Genomic DNA, 23,925 nt, shown 5'->3' with positions numbered 1-23,925 from the left:
CAAACAAATGCAAGTTATGCACCTTATGTCTACAGGACTAAATGTCTTATAGAATCAGTCACTGATGAGCCACTGAAGTCCTTCAAAGCCACTGTACAATTAGCTCATCTGTACTTTTCTGTAGCAACATACTATAGAGCTACTTAAATTTGAGATTTGCTAAAACATTCAGAAACAAACAAAAGGTAATACATAAAACACAAGATTTGTAACTGCAGCTAATCCATCTTAGCTCAAACTTTTTGTTTTTCCATTATCCACACAGGATGTTATGCCCTCCCAATCTGGAAGTTTCAATTAATTCAGATGAAGTAATATTAGTTATAGGAGTATTAGTTAAATAGGAAAATAGTTTCCTTTTTCCCTTGCTAAGTGTTCAGACAATTAATATATATAAAATGTATTATAATTTATTAATATACTATATATTCATATGTATATAAATTTAAAAATCTACTTTTGTCTATGTAGAGTGGAGATAGGAAGAAGAGAACAGCTTTAAATAAGAAAAAACAATCCTGTAAAAAACCCTATCAGTTCCTTAATCTTCCCTCTCTTCTCTTCCTCTTTCAGCTTTGTCTTGTCATTCTTTCCTTACCAGAAAGTATTTAGTATTCATTAAAGACACTAATAGGAACTAAAACAAGAACTCATCGCTAATTACAAAGAGAAGTAATTCATTTTTCCAGAAATATCCTGATGCTGAACAAAAAGAAAATAAACTAAGAAGAATGCCATAGTAACACAGTTTGACTATTAGCAATGTCCACTCAGGCATGGCAGAAACATTAAGACTGAGATGCTGCTGTTCTTAATCAGCTTAGACTGCAACATCACAATGGTCAAACAGACTAAAAAAAGAAGTGCTAAATCCTCCTGGACTTGTAGCAATGTGAGGACTAAAAAAGCATGAGAAATACCACTTAAGCAGGTAAGAGTCACACCAAGTTTTTTCATCATTGATAGAGAAATCCATTCATTGATATGTGATCAGTCCTAGGCTAGGCTTAGGAGAAAAGCCTGTGTCCTAACAGGTGAATGAACACTGTTTTCAAACACTCTTTCCATTTTGACGTCTTAACACATCCTTTTCCAAAAAAAATGCGGACTACTGAATATAAGAATCTAAGGTTTCATTTTTCCACATTAGACTAATTAAAGCTTTCACAAAAGAAGCTTAAATTAATATAGAAGGTTAGAAAGAACCTTCCTTGCTAATTCATAATTAATATTTGCTTTTTTAAAAAGCAGTATCTATTCTTTGATGTGAAGACCTCCTTCCTCTTACTTCTTTCCCCACACTGTTGTTTACCATGACTCCAAAGTTACTTTCATTGCCATATCATCTACGACTTCTCAAGGCTGGGATTCTGTTGTCTTAGTTTCTGTAAAAACAAGGCCACTGAAAAGAAGGTACGAACTTCTACATTAGTTGATGTCCTGCTTCCCTCCCCTTATGGTATGTTAACGATGTTAAAAGAAAAAAAATTAAAAATTGCAGACCCCCCTCCCTTTCCCCTGCATACCGGGCTAAATTGACAAGGTTTTGGTAGGGAGGGTGCTGCACCTTGTGGGATGAGATCAGGGGACTGCCCTGTGCAGACAAAAGATCAGGACTGGGGTTGGATGAAGAGACGAAGGAGATGACACCTGAGCGGGGGCTGGAGCAAAGAGCTGCGCAAGCAGGAGCAGACAGCAGACACAGGAGCAAGTATAACACTGAAGGGACTGGTGTCCATGGAGGAATTGAGTTTTTCCCAAAAAAAAAAAAAAAAAAAAAAAAAAAAAAAAGCCACCACAGGCACTGACCACCATCTGAGTGCCACCTGGCAGACCAGGAAGGAGTTGGAGAGGTGTCCATAAGGAAGACGAGGTGTGTTTTCTGTGTTTATTTAATTGTTTGTCTTCAACTTCATCATTCATCAAACTGAATTGAATTTCCTGAATCAAAATGGTTTTGTTGTGCATGACATTCCCTCCCTGCCACAAACACAAAAAACAGACCTAAAACTTTATGTAACAGCCTCTTGGATCCCTAAAGTGTTCAAATACACTAAAAGTTTTAAATCTCTAAGCAGAACTATTTTACCCAACCATTAGGACAAAAGGCGATAAATAAGCAGGTCCAGTGTGATGGGGTCATCCTACTCAGCTCAGCTTTAATAGCTCAGAAATATCTACTGAGTAACAAAAAGTTCATGAGAATGAACATTTACGCCAATCATTTCAGCAATTTCTATCTCCCCAGTATGGATCTTAAAAACTCCGAAGTGCATTATGCAGACTTATTGTTTTGATGCAAATGGAGTCCACATGCAAGACTGTTTTCAAGACAAGTCCAACAAAATGTGCCTTAGAAGTCCTTTCCATCACATTTGCAAGTTGCAAGCAGAGTAAGATCCCACCCTTCAGATTTCAGTCTCAGAGTTTCAGAGGAAGATGATGCCCTGAGCATCCAAAAACAGGACAACATCCCTGTGCTCAGAACTGGAGTACAACCACGCTCCAAGTTCCCTATCCACAGTGGAGACTGGACAAAAAGCGCGCTGCCCTCAGCCTGTTACAGCCACGCAGCAGCCTGCATGCTCAGCACACAAGCTCTGGCACTCCTAAGGACTGCAAACTCTTTCAGTAGGCATCACACACATTTTTGTGGGTGGTAATTTGGCCACAGTGAGTTCTGAGCCTCTATAATATCTGTCATACAAGGTAATTTCTCCCCATATCAGACAACATGAATCCCCTGCGTGATGGCTCAGGCATTTACTGATTATCCTCAGATTTAGGATGCGACAAAGACCTTTTTGCTTTTTCCAAATGACAGCATACCAAGACTACAGCTTTTTCCCAATGCCCTGCTACAGTCTTAAAAAATACTCTCCCTAGCTTGTTTTTAAAGCTGTAGCAAGCTTTTGTTACTCTAAGCAGCTTGAGGAAAGATCCCTGAAAAGAAATGAGGAGAGTGATTAAAAGTGCAGCTATAGTCAAAACTAACTTGTCAACTATGGCATCTAAACATGGCGAATGGTTTCTCAGGAGTCTGAGTCAACAAGCTCTGCAAACACAATTCAAAGCAACAGAAAACCACAGAATTTTCCTTATTCCTAAAAATGCTCTGAAGTCTGATTAGTGTATATGGTAGCTTGTGGGACAGTATTGTTTGACATTGACTTCTTGTTGTATGGAACTAAAATCTTTTTCTGGACAGAAAGTGACTGACAACTGCCATCTTGAAATAAAAAGTAAACTTAAAGTACTTGAACAAAACATAGCACATACTTGTGAAATGAGTACATATTAAGATTTTGCCTTCTATATTACATGCATACAGTAACAACTTTAATGTCTCAAAACAAGCTTTGAGATAGTAAAAAAAGTGGAAGTTACAATTGAGCAACCAGACTGAAATCTCTCCCATCAGTGGTTTATCTAGTTTTACACCTACATTCTTAGACCTCCTTTTGCTGTTATGTTTTGCGGTTGAGTCAGGTTTACTCAAGGTCAGCAAAAGCTTAGGAAATTGTTCCTAAAAAGCTTAAGTTTTCTGTATTCAGTTAGAAGTTAATACATATGTGTGCCTACTTACCTATAAAGTTCAATGGCTTACTTTATAGAATATGTTCTATAGGTACTGCACAGAGCAGTGCCTTCAAGCTTTTTTTCTACACTGTTTTGTTCCCATTTAACAATCAGCTTTTACTGTTAGATCTTTAACCACTTCTAAGTTAGCATACCATCACATATACTACCAGCAATTTTTCAGGACTTGAAGGGAGAAAAATATTCTAGAACCTTTCATTAAACTTATAAGGTTAAGTAAAATATACATTTACCTTTGCCAGAAACATATTACATACTCTACATCAGATTTTCCAGGATCTGAAATTTTGACCCACTGAAGTGTTTCAGCTTGAAATCGGATATCGCACAGTACTTGATAGACATAAGATACAGGAAGTCAGAAAAAAATAATTTGCTGATCTGCTCATATCTACATTTCTATGAAATTAGTATTTTGTCACAGCTGATCAGGAGACAAGACCTTGCTGATATGCTAGAAGACAGCTACCAGGCCTGCTGGCTTAATCCGCGTGGCCAGCTCCAACACTTTGCTTTTCCAAGGGTATTGTAGCCTGTGTTCTTATTTTAACATTTATTTTTATAAATCTACAATAGACATTTTAATGCCTAGTATTGCCTATTTTTCAGAAGGAAAGGTTCACATCCCAACCTGTAAACTCTGCCCCTTCCCCTCCACCTTTGCCCACACTACAACATCTACGCATCTTCATCCATGTTCTTTGCACATGAGCTCTAGTCTTAAATGCAAACAAAGAAGTTTCTAAGATGGTAGAAATGGTTTGAAGTAATTCCAATCCTATGAAATTACAGATCAGACTTTGAAAATACTGAAGAATTATTCAAACATTAGATTTTTAAAGTTCCTTAGATGTCAAATAACTTTAGAAGATAATGGCAAACCCCCCACTGAATCAATGAAACAGCTTCTGCCGTTAAAGGGTATATAAATAAGCAAAAGCATTGCTGGACTCCCCTCTTAAACTGCACAACAGTGACACTAATGTTAAATGGACTGAGTCACAGCTGGTTTTAGAATTCAAATTGACTTAGTAGCTTTAGTCCAGTGAATAGGAAATCACAACATGCTCTAAGATACTGTCCAAGTTGTAAAAGCTGTTTACTACTGGAAATTATTCTGTGATGGGTTCATATAAAAGTCCCTGGAAAACAGCCTATAAGAAATTACTCCAGAGCCCTGGTATTACTTACAATGAAGTCAGACAATTAGATGTAACAGAAATACCATGGTACCCATTCCAGTGGAAATGTGACAGAGAACTTCATATTCATCCAATTTTACACCTGCATCATTTTGTGTCATCCTAAAGAGACAGCATATCACACAGTCCCACACTCCATTCAATAAGGAGTTGGTGATGATGGCAACCCTTTTTTCTCTTCTTTACCAAGTTGGTTTTGTTTTTCTAAAGTATTTGTACAAATAGCAGAATGAATAAAAATTGGTCTAAACCAAAATTCTAACTCACAGCTGGACCTCCAGTGTCTAACAAAGGGAACTTCCACTTGAAACCCTCCTGCATTTTGGGGCAGAACATCTGACCTAAGGGATTGCTCTGTGACTATTAAGAGTTGAGCTCTTGCTCTCTCAATAAGCACTCTTTTCAACCTTTATTTTCATAAAATTCTCAGAAAGCTATTATATTTGAAATGTCAATGTCCCTGTAAAGACTACTTAAAATTTGAGAGCAATTCAGGCAGGAAGGGGAGCAACTGCACTATATTTGCATACATTAAAACCCTAGGCTTTAAAAAACACCCCAAACTCACAACATCTTACTATGAGCTAGGAAGTATATGCAAAACATATATATACATGCAAAACATATAAAGGTGCAAAGAGTATAGTTTTATGTAAGCCAGGCTACATTTGACACCTGTGAGTAGGCAGAACTCTAATAAAGTCAGCAATTATGGACTTTCATCAGAAGAAAAACTCTACTTATGATTATTTGCATCAATGTATAAAAGTTTCTGTATTACACAGGTAGCAAGTCAGGAAAGCAGGTTATTTCAAAACGTAGGGCAGAAAACATTTCTGAAATCAGTTCCTTCTGGTAAAATTTTGGCACATCCACTGATGTGGATGGCATCTTTATGAGGATGTAATCCTATAAAATAGTCCATATGGGTGAAAAAATTAACCACTCTGCATGTATCAATCTCAACTAAATGCTCAGGAAGCCCATACATAAGACCTTCCAGAGGAGGAAGGGAGATAAGAAAGGCAGAGGAGTATCTTACAAGCACGCACTGTAAGACAACTGCAGTCAGCACTTGAAATTTATAGTCATCATATAAAATCACTAGAACTAGGACTACCATACCTTGGGAAATAAGGCTTTTGCTATTAAACAAAAAAACCACCAAACCAAACCCCCAAAAACATAATTATGAAGAGCAATGAGAAAGTTCATTTAAACTCATTCCTCTTTTGAGCTTCCCATTCATAGGAGACCAGTGAAGGATAGTAGTTATTGGTAAACTTTAGAATAGTAAAGAACATAGATTTAAAATTAACTGTAGCACAGCACAGAGATTACAGTCTCACAAATTTATTAACATCAACAGCATGAAGCTGGCAGAGTTTCAATGCACAGGACAAATCAGTGCCTAGGTTCCCGCTCCCCACAGAGGACAAGAAAAGCTAAGCACAATGAATTTATTGTTGGGACAGTGGTGGTGGCAGGACAGGACACTGCCTGTGCTGGCAGACCCAGGCACAGGAGAATGGAGCAAGTCTTAGACCAGGATCCAAGTGACCTGGCTTTGATCTGTCTCTCAGACCTACCTTCCTGTCTCATTGCAAGTCATTCATTTGACCTGACCAAATAAATACACTTTTCCAATCTATTTCACCAGCACTTCTGTTCAGGCATCTCACTGGCTGTGCAACCCTACAAAACATCAGGAACAAGAGTCCCTTAAACAGCTGTCCCCTAAATATTTGTCTCAGATACTCTTCTTTGTCCTGTTTGCCTTCATGGCTTTAATGTCACATTCATTTTTACATGCTCTGATCAATGTTTCTACATACACATATATATATATCCACCTCAAACATATTACGAAGTGTGCTAATAATAAAGTTGGTCACAAATCAGTTAGCATACTTTGAGCACACCAAGCAAACAGATTCTGCCTTCAATATCTTGCATTAGAAACAGCCTCCTTGCAGCCCACCTTGGCCCTCACCATATCACAAGGCACAGAAAATGCGAAAGACTCAGAAGCCAAGAATTGTCTTTTGTCTCCTCCCATTTTCAGATGCCTAACAACAGGTGGGGAAGACAGACGTATTAACTTAAAATTCATGAGACTGATGGAATAAATTATTTTAGTAGGTCAATGTTAACTTCACTGCATGACAGATGTTTTAAATTTTTTCTTTTCTTCATTTCCAGAGCAAATTTGAGATATCTGTAGAGATGACTTAAGTAAATTCTCTAGTTGCATTACTATTTCTCAGAATACAGTGAAAATCTGAATGACAGTGTCTGCTCATTTTCCTTCAAACAAGCAATGGACCATATTCATCCATGATACAGTGAAATCAGATGGGTCTTACTAGATATGCTCAATGTCCAGATCAACAGCAAAATCTCATGTTTTGCTTTCTCTCAAACTGGAGAATGCAAAAACTGAACCTGAAAATGTATGCACATTCTTCAGAGAAAGAACAGGACACAGTGCACAGGATTCTGCAGTAAAATTCAGCTTACTTAGATGTAAGGGTGTCCCTGCCCATAGCAGGGGGGTTGGAACTAGATGATCTTAAAGGTCCCTTCCAACCCAAACCATTCTATGATTCTATGTGAGTCATGATTACACCTGTCACTCAAGCATTCCATCCTGCTAGGCAGTATTTCACTAGGTGCTTGTCCTCACCATGCTCAACCTCTGCTAGAATTCTGCCTCCTAACTCCACAGAACAGCTTGCAATCTAGCACTGCTGTCTTCTGGGGATCCCAAGATGGTAAAAGCATTCCTGCTCAGCTCTAACAAGCAGAGTCAATATACCCTCACAGCCATCAAAGATCAAAAACAGAACACACTGAATTACATTTGCCAGTTAAGATGCAAACTCCTATACTTGGAATAGAATAGATACTACTTAAAATTAAGGCTTATATTCTAAAGCAAGGAAAAAATCTCAACAAAACTCCTAAATTTTTGGCATAACGTCAGTGAACATGGAGTTACTTGTGCTGAAGAGTAAAAAAGGTACCTGGAGGATAGGTACAGTGTAATATTAACTTGATTTAAAAAAAAGGAAGAAATAGATAAACATTAGATTTGCTTTCACTTCTGTAACTCTGTGGGCTTAAGAAATGCCAGTTCTCCAATGCCCCCAGCTATCATGTGCTGCTCAAGTTCTGCAGGTAGGTAACCACCTGAAGTGTTACAGGAAACATCCACTCCAAGAATTTATCACTGACTATGAAGTTCCTCCAATAGCTGCATGAAGGTCCATCTCTCTAAGGTTTTCCTCTTTTGTCCTTTAACCCAGTCTTCAAAAGCTCATTTTCATACGATTAATCAAGTGAGAGCTTTGGGAGTCACATCAGATAACAAAAAGCATATTACCAAGGACAAGTACTCATCTTTATCTTCACACTTTTTACTTCAGTTTATTGAGTTATTCCAGGGACATAGGCATCTTCAGAATTTTTCTAGGTACCTAAGTGATTATTCCTCTAAGTCGTGCAAGTAAGTGGACAAAGGTATCTCTGTTTTTAAATTACAAAATTGGAGAGAACTAATCATCAGCTTTTAATGACTTAAGAGCAGCTAAACAATGCTAGATTGAATTTTAGGATAGATATTTACTTATACTGAAAATACTAAGTAATCATGACATCAAAAATTGATCTAAGGCTGTCTTTTATTCCTGGATTTTGCTCTGTTCAGAAATTCTTGTCAAGGAAGTCAAGAGAGGAGTTCTATCTTTAGGACTAGACAATTAAGTTTAAGATGTATAGCTATTTTCCATATCTAGTCACTGAAAGTGTTAACCAGAAGCAAACAGAAAAACAACCTAATGTCAGGTTCTGTCCTATGAACAAAGAACTCTGGAAGGACAGGCTAACAAGACATTTCTGAAAGCAATCTAGATGTTAACATTCCTGCAACAGCCCTTACATACAGTAAACTAAGCTAAGCTGCATCTGGAATTAGAAACAGGCAGGCGATGGTCTGAAAATACTCATTTCCCTCCATTCTACAGCATGGAAAAGCAACTTTGCCACACCTGTAATACAAACAGAAATGAGAAGGAAGCCTACAAAGCACAATGTAGCAAAGGAAGAAATAATGTTATTCATACCTGTTAGGTAAAAAAAAGTTTAGAAAGGTCCAAAAGCAATTGATAACCAGGTTTTCTTTTTAATTACCCAAGTTCCTTGATAATCTCTGTATTGAAGCAATCTTTCCTTTGCAATCTACATCTAAAACCTCCCATGCCGTGGAGATGCGTGTCAGTCAGATTACTCTTACAGAACTCACACAAATATTTTAAGGGAGAACACAGAACAGCTTAACTGCTCAGCTTAAACTTCTACTGTTACTTAGCACAGCACTTTAACACAGAGTCATACAAGGAAGTTACAGCTTCCCGCCCTCTGCACCACCAGTTTTCTCGACGTTGTACTCAGGGAGAGTATCTACAGTCTTCAGAACCATTACAAGACCTTCAGTTTTAAGGAAAAAGAAAAGAAAGAAAGAAAACCCCTATACCAGCAGAACAAGCACAGCTCTCCAAATAAAGAAGTAGAGAGGGTGCTTTGGGATCCAGAGACACTGCTTGTGAGCCACAACTCCGTGCTCTGCTTTACAAGCAGGCCCAGCAGTGCTCTGCTTTCCAGGGGCATGGAGGAGGAGGAAGGCTCCAGATGGGGCATGATTTTCAATCTACTGCAAGCTCCAGAATGCAAGCCTATTCCCATCCAGCAAATTTTCCTTGTCATGTTTCACAGACATCCTCAAATTAGTTCAAGGACTCGAGATCTAAAGTTCAGTAGTTTCCTTTGCAAAACAGTTTTCAGTTTGTGAGAAGGGCTGTTAATGCCACTCACAAACAACTAATTAGACTGACTGATGCTGACTAAACAAGGTAAGTATGAAGCCAAATCAGATGGGGTACTTAGGTGCTATTGCTGAGGCACAGATGGGGAAAAACAGCACCCTGCAAGCACAAAAAGACTTTGATGTTAATCATACTGTTTGGTGGGATATAAGGGTCATAAGACAGCAGTGGTAGAAGCACTACACAGAGTAGCACATTCAAACAACTGACAGACTGAAACTCCTTGCTTTGTCCTGACATGAAAGCACGAGACATCCAAAAATCAGCAGCCTCTGTTCTAAAGTTTGGTTAGATCAATTTAGTTGCTGTAATGAAATCCTTCAGCAGCATTGACATGTGTCACTATGCACAGCTAGCGCAGCAAGAAGGAACCAAGAAGAGAGGGTTGGTACTAGGACATGCGGTCATGCAGAGCAGTGAAGTAATACAGTGGGAATCCTACGTTAGCTTAAGTTCCATGAAACATGACAAAGTTCAATAAACAATGTAAACACAGTATTTTCTAATTTGACATTCAGTGTGATTTTGTGCGCTCCATCAACTCTCATCATTGCCTATGACAAGAGTTTCTGTTCTGACGGCTGTGTTTCACAGGTATGAGGCAACAGAGACAAAGCTGGGACATTTGGCAACAGAGACAGGTGACAATTTTGGAACCTAAAAAGGAACAAAAGGAAGACAAAATCATGCAATCAATTCATCGGGTGTTTTCACTGAGGTAATCCGCAATTATATGGTAAACAGTGATATTATTTAAAAATTAGTATTTTTAGATGATGTTAACTGCTGTTTTTGCAATCATCTTTGACTTTGAGATACAACAACTCAACTAATACTAGTCATAATTTTGCTATTCTAAAGACTAGATCTCTCAGCAACTTGTTCACTACAGAAAAAACAAGGAATACAATACTTCCGTATCTATTATGAGACACTTGGAATTTGTCTCGAACGTATTTCTGTAGCAAAATAAGGTTTCCTTACTTGGCACCAAATCTTTAGCAACCCCTCCTTGTAATGCTTCTTACTAGTTTTTTTTCATTACCCTCCTTATTGGCTTTAAACTTCCATTTTGTTTCCTTGTAGATCTTCATACAGAAATGATCACACCTCCTTACCACTTCTCACTCTGTCAACCAAGTCTACCTCACATTCTTCTACATCTCCAAGTTGCTAATTTTGGCATGCCTTCCACATGTCAAAATGCTTTTTATTTTAGTGGGCTTGGCACGTGTCATTCCTTTCATTTCCAGCTTAAAACCCACGAATGCCTTATTTAACATTAAGAAGTTGTCAGGTAACAGTCAGTATTGAGAGCTAGTACACTTAACCCTCAGAAATAAATACCCTGAAATAAATCATTAGCACAAGTTGCACGTTGACCATAGACACCTCAAAGCAGAAGTCATGCTCCCACCAGCACCAATGGCAGTATCAGAACTTACATAGAGAGTGAGCAGAATGAACCAGGCTGAATAAACATGCATTTCATCATTATCACCATCAACTGATCTTCAAACAATTTGCAATCCCATCCAGACTGCTACAGCTGCACGCTAAGTTTCAAAACGAATCACTGGTCTATATCACAAGATGAGAACTGGATTATTTCATTTGTATCAAGGAACTGAATTAGACTCCTAGAAAGGTAAACAAATTAATTTTATATTCATAAGTAACAAATCAATTTGAATCATCCCACTGAGCACCGCAGGAACTATAAAGCCTCTTTAATTCACTTTGAGCGTGCCATTACCATGCCAGCAAGTCCCTCCCTTCTGATAACTTACAGCCTATTAAACACTATTGAATTTTGGAAGCAGTGGTTTCATCTACATTGAGCTGTAACTGGAAGTGACAGATTTCAGTATCCCTGATTTTTCACAACACGCATATGCCAAACACGTTCTGAGACTCCTCCTAAGGCGGGACACCCAAATACCTTTCCTGATAGACCTCTGGAGCAGATCAATCATTAGATCACTGAAGGCACTCCTAGTATGGCCCCAAATCCTGTTTCCCCCAGTGACGTGCCTTGCACTGTCAGACAACTTCCCACCATAATGGTGATATTCACAAGAAGCATACAGGGCACAATCCATTTTTAAATATACCAGTATGACGACACACTGTGCACAGAGCAAATGGTGCCCTGCACAGCCTGCTACAGAGGCCGACATGGGAATAGGTACACAGGTCTGCACAGTTAATGGCAGCCAAGGGACTGTGCCAAGTGCTCTGCTGTGGGGATGGGCCCCAACAGCTGGAGAGGAACGGCATACCTGGACTAGGCTGTCTCACTGATGAGCAGCTCATAGGGAAGACAACCGTGCTGGAAACACAATGGCTGCATCAGTACTACCCCTGGGTATTGCTATGCAAACAATGTAAAGAAACATTTCTGCACTCACGGCTCATGCGCTTGCTTTGAGTGCACTGGTGAAGGCTGGTAAAGACAAAGTATTATGTGTTAGTTGTACTGGAGCTAGATTATCAACCACTTTACAAATCATACTTCACAATATAGTTTATACTTCACAAAGGAACCTACAATGACTGTAGTTCTAACCCCAAGATAGCAGGTAAGTTTCAGGGCTTTACCGAGATGGAAGCTACTTTACTTGTTGGAAGTGTAATTACAGGGGAAAAAAATCAGATCTCAGGAAGCTGCTCAGCATTTGGACAAACTGAGCAACAAAATGCACACCATACAGTTTGTGCAGAAGTGTTGGCTCAAATGCCTGTGTGACATAAAACTGGAATTTTCTTACCTATTTCACATGGAATTGGAATTGTCTACATTAGAGACCTATACTTAATAGTTCAATAAAAATATTCAAGCAGTAAATACATGCTACTACAGTTAGGAAGCTTCTAATCAAAGACCAGGGACCAGTGCTTGTTAAGACCTAGCTAGTTATTCAGTATGACCTTTTTTTTATGAAGAGGAACAATTTTCCTTACATAGTACCTGAATGAACTGGTAGGGTTCAGTGCATTCAAAACCTATGTATGAAACAAGAACGAGAAAAGCCTGGCAACACACTGTGTTCTGACACGCTTCTCTGGTAGCAAGTACTGGTGAATGCCAGTTGTCATTAAAAAAATATTGACATGGGAGGGACATATATTGAAGACTATACCATACTATTTACTAAGTTATTTAAAAGCATTTGAAAACCCCAAATTCTAAACCCTGGCAATATTACCTATTATGTTTTTTAATATGAAAGACACTGTCAAAAGGGGGGAAAAAAGTAATTTCTCAATGAGTTGAGACTCAACCCAGTGGACAGTCTCAAAAACCTTTCCAGACTTGAGCTTCAAAACTGAGCAGCGAACTTGGACAGGGCTAGCTCTGAGTCTGGATCTTCTTGAACACTTCCTGCCAGAATAAACAGACACTGCTGTAGCAAAATGTAGGGCTATCCCACCTGTAATGACACTTCCCTAGTGCCAGCCCCTGTATTTGTACAGCCATGCAGTCAGCTAAGTTTCAGTACTGATATGGCTTACTGCACCAATGTTTGTGCTGCAGGAGACAACAGGAAAAAGCATCCCCTGTCTTCTGTTGTTCCTACTTTTTGGTGGCAAGCTGTGAAAACTTAATGATCAAGATGTCGACAGAGAATACAGCCACAAAAATGGACAAAACAGTGCCTGTGAATCATTTGCATATATATGGAGGAAGAAGAAAAACCTGAGAGGAACTATGTACTTCAAGTTCTTCACTCTAATCAGTTAAAAGCCATTAATAAAAATGAGTGCTACAGGCTGCTTAAGTTAGCTAACTTGACATCTTTAGCTAAAAAAAAAAAAAAAAATTAAAAAAAATGATGACTAGATACTGGAAATTTCAATATATGCTTGTATCTAGCAATCCAGCATCATCTATTGCATGTTTAAACTGTGTCTCCCTAGACTAATTTTTTTAATGATGACTGGCATTCACCACTACTTGCCACCAGAGAAGCATGTCAGAATGCAGTGTGTTGCCAGAAGCGTATTTGTGATGCAGTTCTAGAAAATCAATACAGTATTCAAACACAGTTCCATTACTTTGCAGAATGGAGCAGACAACATTAATACCACTACCAGGGCTCTGTGTAGATACAAAAAGAGCCCAACACTCCATGGTGCAAGGCCGAGGTAGAATAAAAACACAGCTCCCTCTAGCCTCCTCTCCCCTCTAACCTCCCTGTCCTCAACAAAATACTAATTTTGGTGGATCTCACACAGATGAGAAAAAAAGATAAAAGCTAAAATACTCACAACAGAATGGGGAAAAGAAACCTATTACCAAAATCAGATCCAAAAGCAGATTTTCATAGTCCAATGCTTCCACACTCATTGCACCTTAACTTTAAGACATCTGAAAAAGCCTCACAGAACCAAACCCTGAACTAGAAAGCATGGTCTTGCAATTTTATTTTTTTTTTACTGAAGGCTTTCACCTAAGCAGGGCTTCTAAAATACACATTTCAACCTAATATAGCATCTCTAAAAAGAAAAACCAAACATCAAACAAACACAAAGAGATGGGACTGAATACTCCAATTTTTGTTTTTACTTTAAATAATACAGAATACCTTGTCCCTTTGTTCATTGTTACAGTTTCTTGTTACTAAGACTATAACCACACACATGGGGAAGCCTGAGATTTTTCTCAAGTGCAGGGCTGTCTCAGATATAAAGGGCACATTGTTAAAACACAAGCACACCTAATTTCTGTGTGCATGTATATACATATACTCATGTGAGTTCCGCTCCAGATCTGGTCTCGGCCTCACTGTGTATCTCTGCACCACACTCGCCCTCTTGCTAAGCACCTCAAACTATAACATCTGGACTAGAAGAGACATCAGCTCTTGGTAATTACTTTAGGTCTCAAACGCTTCAAAATTGAAGATGTCTAAAAGAGTAGAAGAATTAAGTTTCTAATCCGTATGAAGTGTTTGCATTTAAGATGGTCACTGATCTGGAATACACTGTAAAGGCATAGGCTCAGCTAAAATGATGTCCCAGACAACTATGCTAATGAGAAACTACTAGAAAATTAGTGTTACATCATGAGATAACGCTCTTCTCTTTGTAGTGCACTAACACATAGACATAGATTTGGAAGGCTGTGATTTAACGAGTGATCAGCTAAGAGCTTTAAATCAAATTAGTGTCTTAAGAGACAATCATAACGAGTAAGTGTTTTCCAACAAAATTCCCATAAAAGTGATATCTGAATTCTACTTATTACTTTTGATAACTAGCAGGCAGAAACACTCTAATGCCAGTTAGATGCTTAGTTAGTTAGGTCTTCTAATGCCAGAAACTAGGTGTCATTGTCGGCCCCGATTAGAAGTGCTGGCATGTTACAGTATTTCAAGCTATTGCAATTTCTATGGCTTTGAGATTGCATATTTCCTCAAGTATTGGCTCAACATCTGATTATGAGTCCTCCAAAGGTAATGGAAATTGTGGTAGAACACTGTTTGGGAGAGAGAAATCACAAGACAACATAGACAAAGCATTCATCTGATACTTGCCTTGAGATACTGAGAACAAAAATAATCTCAACATGAAGAATGTGAAGGACTGAAATGTTTCTTTTCAACAGAACTAGGATCTCACCCAAAAAGCCGGTCAACATAATCTCTATAATGCATGGAAATACTGAAACAGATCAATCGCAAAGTTAAGGCATTACAAATACCTTCACTAGATCAGCATGGAAATCATCCCCCATGGTGTTCTGGACACTCCTTTATGTGTTGCCAGGCCAGAAGAGCTGGTTTAGATTTCCTATGCTTATTTCATGGTCATAAAACTACTGTGGCAGAAGATAATTTAAGCATGGTAGAGGTCTCCACACATTGCTGCCTGACAAAGGAGTTCATTAACCATTTCAAGCTGATTTACATACAGTCCATCTGTCTGGGTATTCATACCTTACTAATTTTTTTTCAGATACTCAGGTTTTGTGGGTGTTATCTATATTAAGTGATGTTGATCTGATTTTGTTACACTCTCCACGCTGCTACAGAAGACCGCATAAACTACTTTGCTGCCATTGCTTTCACAAAACAAGCATCTCATTTTACCCCTGAGATAGCAAGATGGCCAGGAATTGCAGTAGCACTGAACTACTGCCAAGAAGCTATACTTTCTGCACTATTATCTGCAATATTTCTGTGTCAGAGGAGCACAGCTGATGGACTTGTTGCTAAGGTGAAGTTTTTGGACAGCTATCATTAAGCCTTGTGGGAGAGAAAAAGACAGGTTAAAGAACCTGAGTCAGGTCAAATTCAACTGTCAACGCTTACGGCTCCTTTCAGCTTCATGGTGTTCACTTCTTGTTACCCAGCTAGAGAAGGAAAATGAAACGTTTAAGGACAAGACTGTGGTTTGGAAACACCTAAAAAAGTAAGTCAACAGGCAGCAAACCAAAACCAATTTCCACAGCAAGAATTGTCTATTGCATACGTTCAAACAGTACTGATTTTCATATATTTTTAGATTTTGAAGCTTCAAACAGGCTTTGTAAAAAATCATTACATCCTACAGTTTAGAATTAGCATGATTTGTCAATTCCCCCACAACTATAGTATCCTGTCCTTAAGATGGGACCCATGCTTTAAAGAAATGCATTTGACTAACTCCCTATCCTTCAAAAAGCATAAGAGCTAGGAGTGTATCAACCAGCAACAGAAATCTTCCCGACTGCCAAAAATTAAAATACTTATTTCTAGGCAACTACAACGCTAATAAGTACATCCTAAAATACTCATCTTCCACAATATTCTCCAGCCGACTTAAGAACCCCAGTATTCTAATTCTGCCATCTCAAACTGACACATATCATAACCACCTTTATGAAGATAACATACTAAATATAGTCCAACAAAAGTGAAGAGAAGCTGAAGTCTTTATAAAGACACCTTGATTAACATGACATGACAGAGACAGGCACATCTTATAGAAGCTTTTACTTTGTAATTCCTTATCATTCAGCAAGAGTGAAGGGAAAAGCTAGTAAGATAAATTCAGATACTTGTCCACAGCACAGAAGGCCATAAAGGAAAGTAGTTATGGAGAGACACCTATTAATAAACCAGGAATTAATCCAAGAGATTAAGTTTAATAGGACACCAATTTCTCACCCCTCCCAGAATACATGGCTGTGCAGTTTCCATACTGTGTCTAGCATGAAGTCTATTCATTTCAGCCTAAGCAATGACTGCATCACAGTCCACAGATGCAAACCTCTAACTCCCCTGCCCCCAGCTAAAAGGAAAAGCAGTACCAGTGACCAGTAAAATACAGTGATGGTTTGCAGCTTTAACATGAAATTTACCTGGTCAATGTATACAATAATCTAGGCTACCACTATACATCCTGAGTAAGTTTACTTAAGATGTATTTCTCGAGGATTTTTAATGTAATCAAACCTCTGCTCGAAGACGACTGATTCTGTATTTCTAAATACTGGGAATACAAGAGAAACACGTTACGAACTAGTACAGAACATACTGAAGTCATCTTATTTACACAAAAATCCATGTTTTTCTATTAAAGAACGCTATATTCTGTACAGTCAACCCAAAAGAAGAGCATGCACAAATAAATGGTTACATTGCTCCAACAGTGACTACTGACAAGAACTTGTCTTTATGCAACAGGGATGAGGAACCAGGAGAGGAGAGACAGACTGGCAGGTAGAGAAGCAGAAGTAGACATCCTATGTGCCTGGCCAACACAATCCCCAGAGCTTGTTTCATTTACCTTCTCCTCTGAGATGAGACACACCCACAGACATAGGGGATACAGCACTAAGAAGAGTGTCTCCTGAAGTACTGCACCCTATGGACCATTCTCTAGTCTCAAGTTTCTCAAAATAAGTATTTAATAGCAACACTGGTCCAGAGAGCAGTCAGCCACAGCTTGGCATCCACCACATACAGAGTGCATAATTACCTGGCTTGCCTGATGGTATTCAATGTGCCGAGCAGGCTGAACTACACTTGCAGAACAGTGAATTCTTCACTATAACAAATGAGACTAAGAAAGCCACTGTTGGTTTGGCAAGCCAATTCCTCTCCCTCATCTTAAGTTTTCTGTGTTCTGATCACTGGAACAGGTAGACTCTCCACCAGCCAGGTACTACAAGCTCACTGTACAAGCTTACACAGGATAGCAGTACCCATTAAATACTGAATATAGTACACAGACGCTTGTGTGGCCAGGTACACGGATTATCAGCCACTTTGCAACTTGGTTCTAGAGCACTCAAATTTAAGACCTTAGCCGAGTATCAGTTTTTACGACTGCAGTGTTAAGAGTCCAGTACGCCTTGGTCTAGAAATACCCCAAAATCCATGAGCAACTGCATTTAGATGCTAATACAAATAGCCACTGAATCAAGACCTCTGCTCTGAACACTAGCAAATGCCTGATACTTAACTACAGATCCACAGAGTTGGTGCTGGCCCGGGCTTGGATGTGCTTGCTCACATTTAGAAAGCAGGGAGCTTATCAGTTACACATATCTACGTTTCTGGTTTCGTCCACCTTGTTAGAAGATGGTCTGCAAGGAACTCTGTATCGCAATACCTCAATGCATACTATCTAAACAGTCCTCAAAATCTTTGCCAGTAAGTTTTGTCTTCTTGACTTCAAATGTGCCAAGATACTACCCAAGGCATCACACAAACAACCTCAATATTTAGGGTTATTTCAACTCCCTCTACAGATACAGATTTGTACTGTTCATTAAGAAGCTACGACACAAAAACACCAGCAGTACTGGAGTTGATGAAATGGGGGAGGTTTTTTTGTTTAAATCAGGTTTTTGTTTTCAGAAATGCTCAATTTAATTCTGGAGAATGTTTACTCCTCTTCAACAGTTCTCTGTATTTGCAATCTGATACATTTAATTGACATATCTACAAACAGAATGCTTATTTTAAATAAATGAAAGGTTTTCCATTATTTGAATTTAAAAAGCTACATAATTCTGTGTCTGCTTAACAGTTTTAAGTATATATCCCCAAAACACTGTAATATCACATAGCCTTTTGGCAGGTTTTTGAAACACGTCACTTTCTTAAATATGTAGATAGCTGCAAGCTTGGGTTTATTCTGTTTGGAATTTTTTCTTTGGTTTGTTTATGGAAGGATAGACAGGAAAATAAGAGCTAGCCTAAGAAGTCATTCCCTCCTGCATCTTGTACAGTGAACCCCAGGATGCAGCTGTTATCACCCCACATGCAAGGAAGTTAATAGATTGGAGAATTCCAAGTATCCTTAATGGCTTGAGGAAAGAGACACTTTTAACTTCTGTATTAATATACCAATTTCACATTCAAATTCCTAAATGACCAAAATATAAAGGACATGATTTGTAACTAAGCCTGACAGCAGAGTTTATTTTTTGATCTTGCTATACAAATTACTAAAGATACAACTGTGGAAAGTTTTCACAGGTATCTATGTCACTTTTTTATCTACTAATTTAGATGCAATCAGATTAATTTTAAAGGCTTTATTCCACCTCATTTCCTTAAAAACCTCAAGAATTTACTAGGGAACTTGCTGTAAAGCAAATTTCCTTAGACCCTTCTTTACTTTATTGGTAAATTCACATGTTGTTTTACATCCTCTGAAGACTCCAGAAGAGTTAAAATGAGACTTCGCTGCTCTGAAGTTTTACCTTGCCACACTGAGCCTAAACCAGTCGTTTTCAGGACTGACCGTGCCTTAACGACTCGGGGAAGGACCTCACGGTGGGGATCTGGAAGCCAAGACGGCTCTTCCACCGATTCGGTGTAGCTACGGCGGAGGCAAACCTCTGCAGATCGCGGTGCGCCCCTTACGGAGCGCACCGCTTTTCTTTCATGGGGCTGATGCACAGCATCGATGGCAGCAGGATTCCTGCTCCTTGTGTACCCCCGCCAGTAAAACCACTCACCTCCGTGCGCATCCAGCGGCAACAGCTCGCACGGGCAGCCGCTTCCACACCCCCCCCCCGCCCCGGCACTACCCCGGCGGCCCCGCGAGATCCTTACCCCATGGCGGCCGGCAGCGCCGGGCACCGGCGGTGCCGCACGGGCCGCGTCCCCGGGCCGCTCCTCGCCGCGCCGGCAGCTCCGCAGCCCCGTGGCGGCGGGCCGCTGCGCTGGGCTCGCCGCGCTGCGCAAGCCCGGGGGGCCGCGCCGCCGGCTCGCAGCTGCCGGGCCGAGCAGGGCCACCCGCGCCTTAGGGAGCGCCCCCCGCGGGCCGGGCTCCCATGGCCGCCGGCCCCGCCAGGCGCCCTCAGGCAGCGGCTCCGGGGGCAGAGAGGTCCCCTCCTGCGGGCGGACGGGGAGGCGCTCGCCTTCTCCGCGAGGGGCTGGCGGCGGCTGCGGCGCTTCTCGCCGGGACGTGAGCGGCCGCCGAGGGCTCCGTGCGCCTCAGAGGCGGAGCGGGATGGGGCAGGCGGTGCGCGCCGGGTTCCACGCCGCCGCTCCCCCTAGCACCCCCGCCGGCAGCGTGGCGAGCACCGATGCATTTTCCCGAGGCAGAGCGAGCCGCGGCACCAGCGCTGGCATCGGGCTCCCAGCATGAAGGGGCTAGCGGCGGGCTGCGGCCGCGCGTCCCTCACGGGCACCGGGGCGCCTCGCTCCCCCGATCCGCCCGCCCGCCCACCCCCGGCTGCAGAGATACGGGACGCCGCTCCTCCTTCCCGCGGCGGTGGGTCCGCTCCTCGCCGTCACGCCTTCTTCTGCAGCGAGCGGGCGTGCATCGTCCTGGGGCGCGGCGGGTCGGTCACCGCCAGCGGGCGGCGGGAGGGGCTGCCGCCGCCGAGCCCGCGCTCCTCTGCGGCGGGGCCGCGGGCTCAGCCCCGCCGGTGGGATGGCGGGAGGGAGGGAGCGAGCGCCGCGCCGGGCGGTGCCCGGCTGCTCCGACACCCCGGAGCCGCTGCCGCTGCCTCCGCCTCACACCTCCGCCACCGCCCGCCCGTCCCCTCGCGGTGGGCAGGCGCAGCCGCCGCGCGCAGCCCGCGCCTCCGTCCCGCTCTTCCCGGGGGAAGGGAAGAGCTGAGCCGCGGCCGCCCGCCGCGCCCCGCACTGCCGAGCCGAGCCAAGCCCTGCACTGCCGAGCTGAGCTGAGCTGAGCCGAGCCGAGCCGAGCCCTGCCCTGCGCTGCCCAGCCGCGCCGCGCCCGCCGCGCCCTGCACTGCCGCGCCCTGCACTACAGTCCCCCGCACACGCCACCGCACAGGGTTAGCCCGCTCCAGCTTTCGGCGACACCTGCCCGCTCTGCCTCCATCCTCCGCCCGGGGAGCTTTAAATAGGACACGTCACCGCGCTCCCCTACGCACCGACGTCACGCACCGCTCCCGGCGCTGACGTCACCGGGGTGCGGGGGATGATGTCAGAGTGCTCCACGCCGCCGGAAGCTCTTCTATAATAGGGAATGGCGGCGAAGGGGGAGGGCTCGGGGCCCGCCGCGGCGCGGCCGCCTCCGTGCGCCTCCCCGGGCGCTGGCGGCGGCCGGACCGCCTCCTCCCGCCCCCGCCCCCTGCGGCGCCGTCTCCACGGCAACGCCGCGCGCGCCCGCCGCCGCGCCCCGAGCCCGCCCCGTGAGGTGCGCCCTGCGGCTCGGCGGGGAGAGCCGGCGTCAGCTCTGCCGGCAGCCGCGGAACGCGACGGCGGCAACTTCCTCGCCGTCCGCCTTGGGGATGGGAACGGCAGGGCGCCACGCTCCGAAGGCAGCTGGTTCCCTGTCCGAAACACACGCCTGCGTCCCCCTGCTTTGCGAACACTTCAAACGCGACAGCGCTGCTGGCTAAACGGGAAGGAAACGCAGCTGCCATTCTACAATTGCCCCCCACAAATGTAGATTCTAGCACATCCATGCTAGTACTATTGCACAGAGACAGCAAGCACTGTGAGTTTGCCAGATCCTACTATTTTTGGCTCGGTCATTTGATGGTGCCACGCAAACAGATAGCATGTGTTGCTGCTTCTAATTCAATGGAGTACTCCAAGCTCCACCTGAGCATCTGCCTCATCTTAGGGTCAGCAAATACTTCCATTAACTCTCCAAGTTTTCCCGAATTTATATTAGGTATAACTGCTCATAGACAATGCCACTGGCATCCGGACACCCCAAGCGGAACACGCATCCCAGCTCCTTGCTACTTCTAGGACCACTTTTGGTATTTTCATGGTATTTTCCTGCTTAAGCAAGGTTGTAGCCACCAGAGGCCTATTAGACTATAATGAGAGTAAGAGGGAGATATCAGTAAGATATTCGAAATCAAGCCCCACATAAAAATGGAACAAGACCCCCCAAGTTTTACGAAGGGATGTTACGGCTTTGTAAAACATGGCAAAACCAACAATGGTATGTTCACAGCTGTTGCTTTAACAAAATGTTGCTTGTCCATTCCTAAGATCTCCACTACCTAGGACCAACTGTATCCCAGGAGGAGGCTGGAATGAAAGATAGTGAAAGGATTTACCTAACGATCTGATCTCCCCAGAGTAAGGACAGACATTTTCAGAAGTTATTTTAATTCACACACGTACGTGTTTTACAGACCCTTGCTTTAACATTTTGACCCATAAAAGTTATCAGCTATGGGAAGAGTGAAGATGACAGATATCAAGGGAAACCTTCTCCCAAAACAAGCATAAGAAACCTAGCATGAATCACTCCTAGCAGTAGAAGTGAGGCAGATTGCCTCACAAGGGAGAAAACAACAGCTTCCTCAGTTTCCCATTTCTCACACACTACCTCATAACCTAAAGGCACTAAGCTACAGAAACCTTAGACTGAGCAGCAACAGTTGAAATTTTGTTGTGGGCAATGCTCAGAACATGCATAGTTACGATAAGGCTGCATTACTTTTCTGGACTGCCACTGCCATTTCTTGGTTGGGTTTCATGGGCAAACTCTGAAACATATGAACCTCTATGATATTTTCCACTAAAAATTAAATTAGACGTACAGGCTTCTACCAGTAAAACTGTTTGAGGCAGTCCCCAGTGTTGGTGGCGAAAAGATGAAGATCCACAACTGTTCTTTCTTTCAAATAATAAGAATGGTAAGAACGAAAGAGATTATGATAAAAAATAATTAAGTCTAAACAACATGCAGCTTATAAACATATTCCTTGATGTCAAGTAGCTAGGAGCCTGGATTCCTTAGCTTTTAAAAGCCCCACATGACATTTTGTACATAGTCATGGCAGGTCAAGAGCAAAGAAACTAAGGCTCTAAATCCACATATGAATAACTCTGTTGCATCATTTTTGTTCTTTCAGCTCAAGCTTGCACGCTAATTCAAATGCTTTAGTATTTCATTATGTCCCAAGTATTTTGTTTAGATATCACAGAGATGGTTCCATCTGTCTCTGCCGTTCAACTTGTTCACATATTTGGCTTGCATGAAGCATGTTTTCCCACCATATGGGTGCAAAACCAGAAATCCCCGACACTGAAGATAAAAGAAAAAATATAAAACAAATCAAACACACACTGAGCCCTGGGGGAAAGAATTGCATGTTCACTTGAGAATCAGAGGTGTGAACAGATTCAGGGGCAAAGAAACACTGCTATCCCCAGAACAATCTCGTGTGGGATACCAAGAGTGTCTTCACTGATTTGTGAAATGCCCTATATATTTCATGCTCCTCTACAAGTAATAAAATATGAGTACCGGGACAGATAAGATCCTGGGTGGGGGAACAGAGCTGTAGGGACAAAGAAGGCATTACTCCAAGTAAATTTCACAGTCCATCTTTTTTATTCTTAATTCTTCATTTAAACGGTGCTATTTGATTATTACAGTTAAGTGTAGAAGCTCCACATAATTGATTACTTCCCTTCCATATTTATTGTTACTGGTCCTCCAGATCTGACTGAGCTTAAGCTTTGTCTCAATTACACCCTTCCACAATTTTGATCAGTTTCCAGGTTGATTTGGTTGAGTTAACATTACTTGTCTTGTGGAAAAAGCCTTTGTTTATGCTTGCCAAGCTTACTGAAAAATCTTCTGTCTTGCCATTCCCCAAATTAATACATGATACAAACCCATGGTGACATCCATCAGCTAAGGCTGAACTGTACATGCAGATACAAAGAAAGCAAGCTAGGTGATTAAATCATAGACATTAACAGGAGAAACAATACACAATCACCTCATCTTGAAAACTGAAGTAATATAACATGGAGAAATTTAATAGTGATGACAAGAGACTC

The 23,925-nt window shown here is 42.0% G+C and overlaps 1 protein-coding gene across 2 annotated transcripts in view; it reads right to left on the bottom strand.

The window, feature by feature from the left end:
- The window catches only part of HOMER1 (homer scaffold protein 1), a 93,917-nt gene extending 73,218 nt beyond the window's left edge, over positions 1 to 20,699 (bottom strand). The window contains exon 1 of one of the 2 annotated variants that reach the window (XM_054808844.1): positions 19,744 to 20,699. In XM_054808844.1, coding sequence (XP_054664819.1) covers positions 19,744 to 19,748 — 5 coding nt within the window. In that variant the 5' untranslated portion in view covers positions 19,749 to 20,699. The remainder of the gene's footprint in view (positions 1 to 19,743) is intronic. The other variant, XM_054808843.1, reaches the window with a different exon arrangement.
- Positions 20,700 to 23,925: the final 3,226 nt, after the last annotated feature.

Source organism: Grus americana, chromosome Z (genome assembly GCF_028858705.1).
Source record: "Grus americana isolate bGruAme1 chromosome Z, bGruAme1.mat, whole genome shotgun sequence".
Classification (NCBI taxonomy): Eukaryota; Metazoa; Chordata; class Aves; order Gruiformes; family Gruidae; genus Grus; species Grus americana.
The sequence above is the reverse complement of the archived record's forward strand: the minus strand, read 5'-3'. Positions and strand labels throughout refer to the sequence as shown.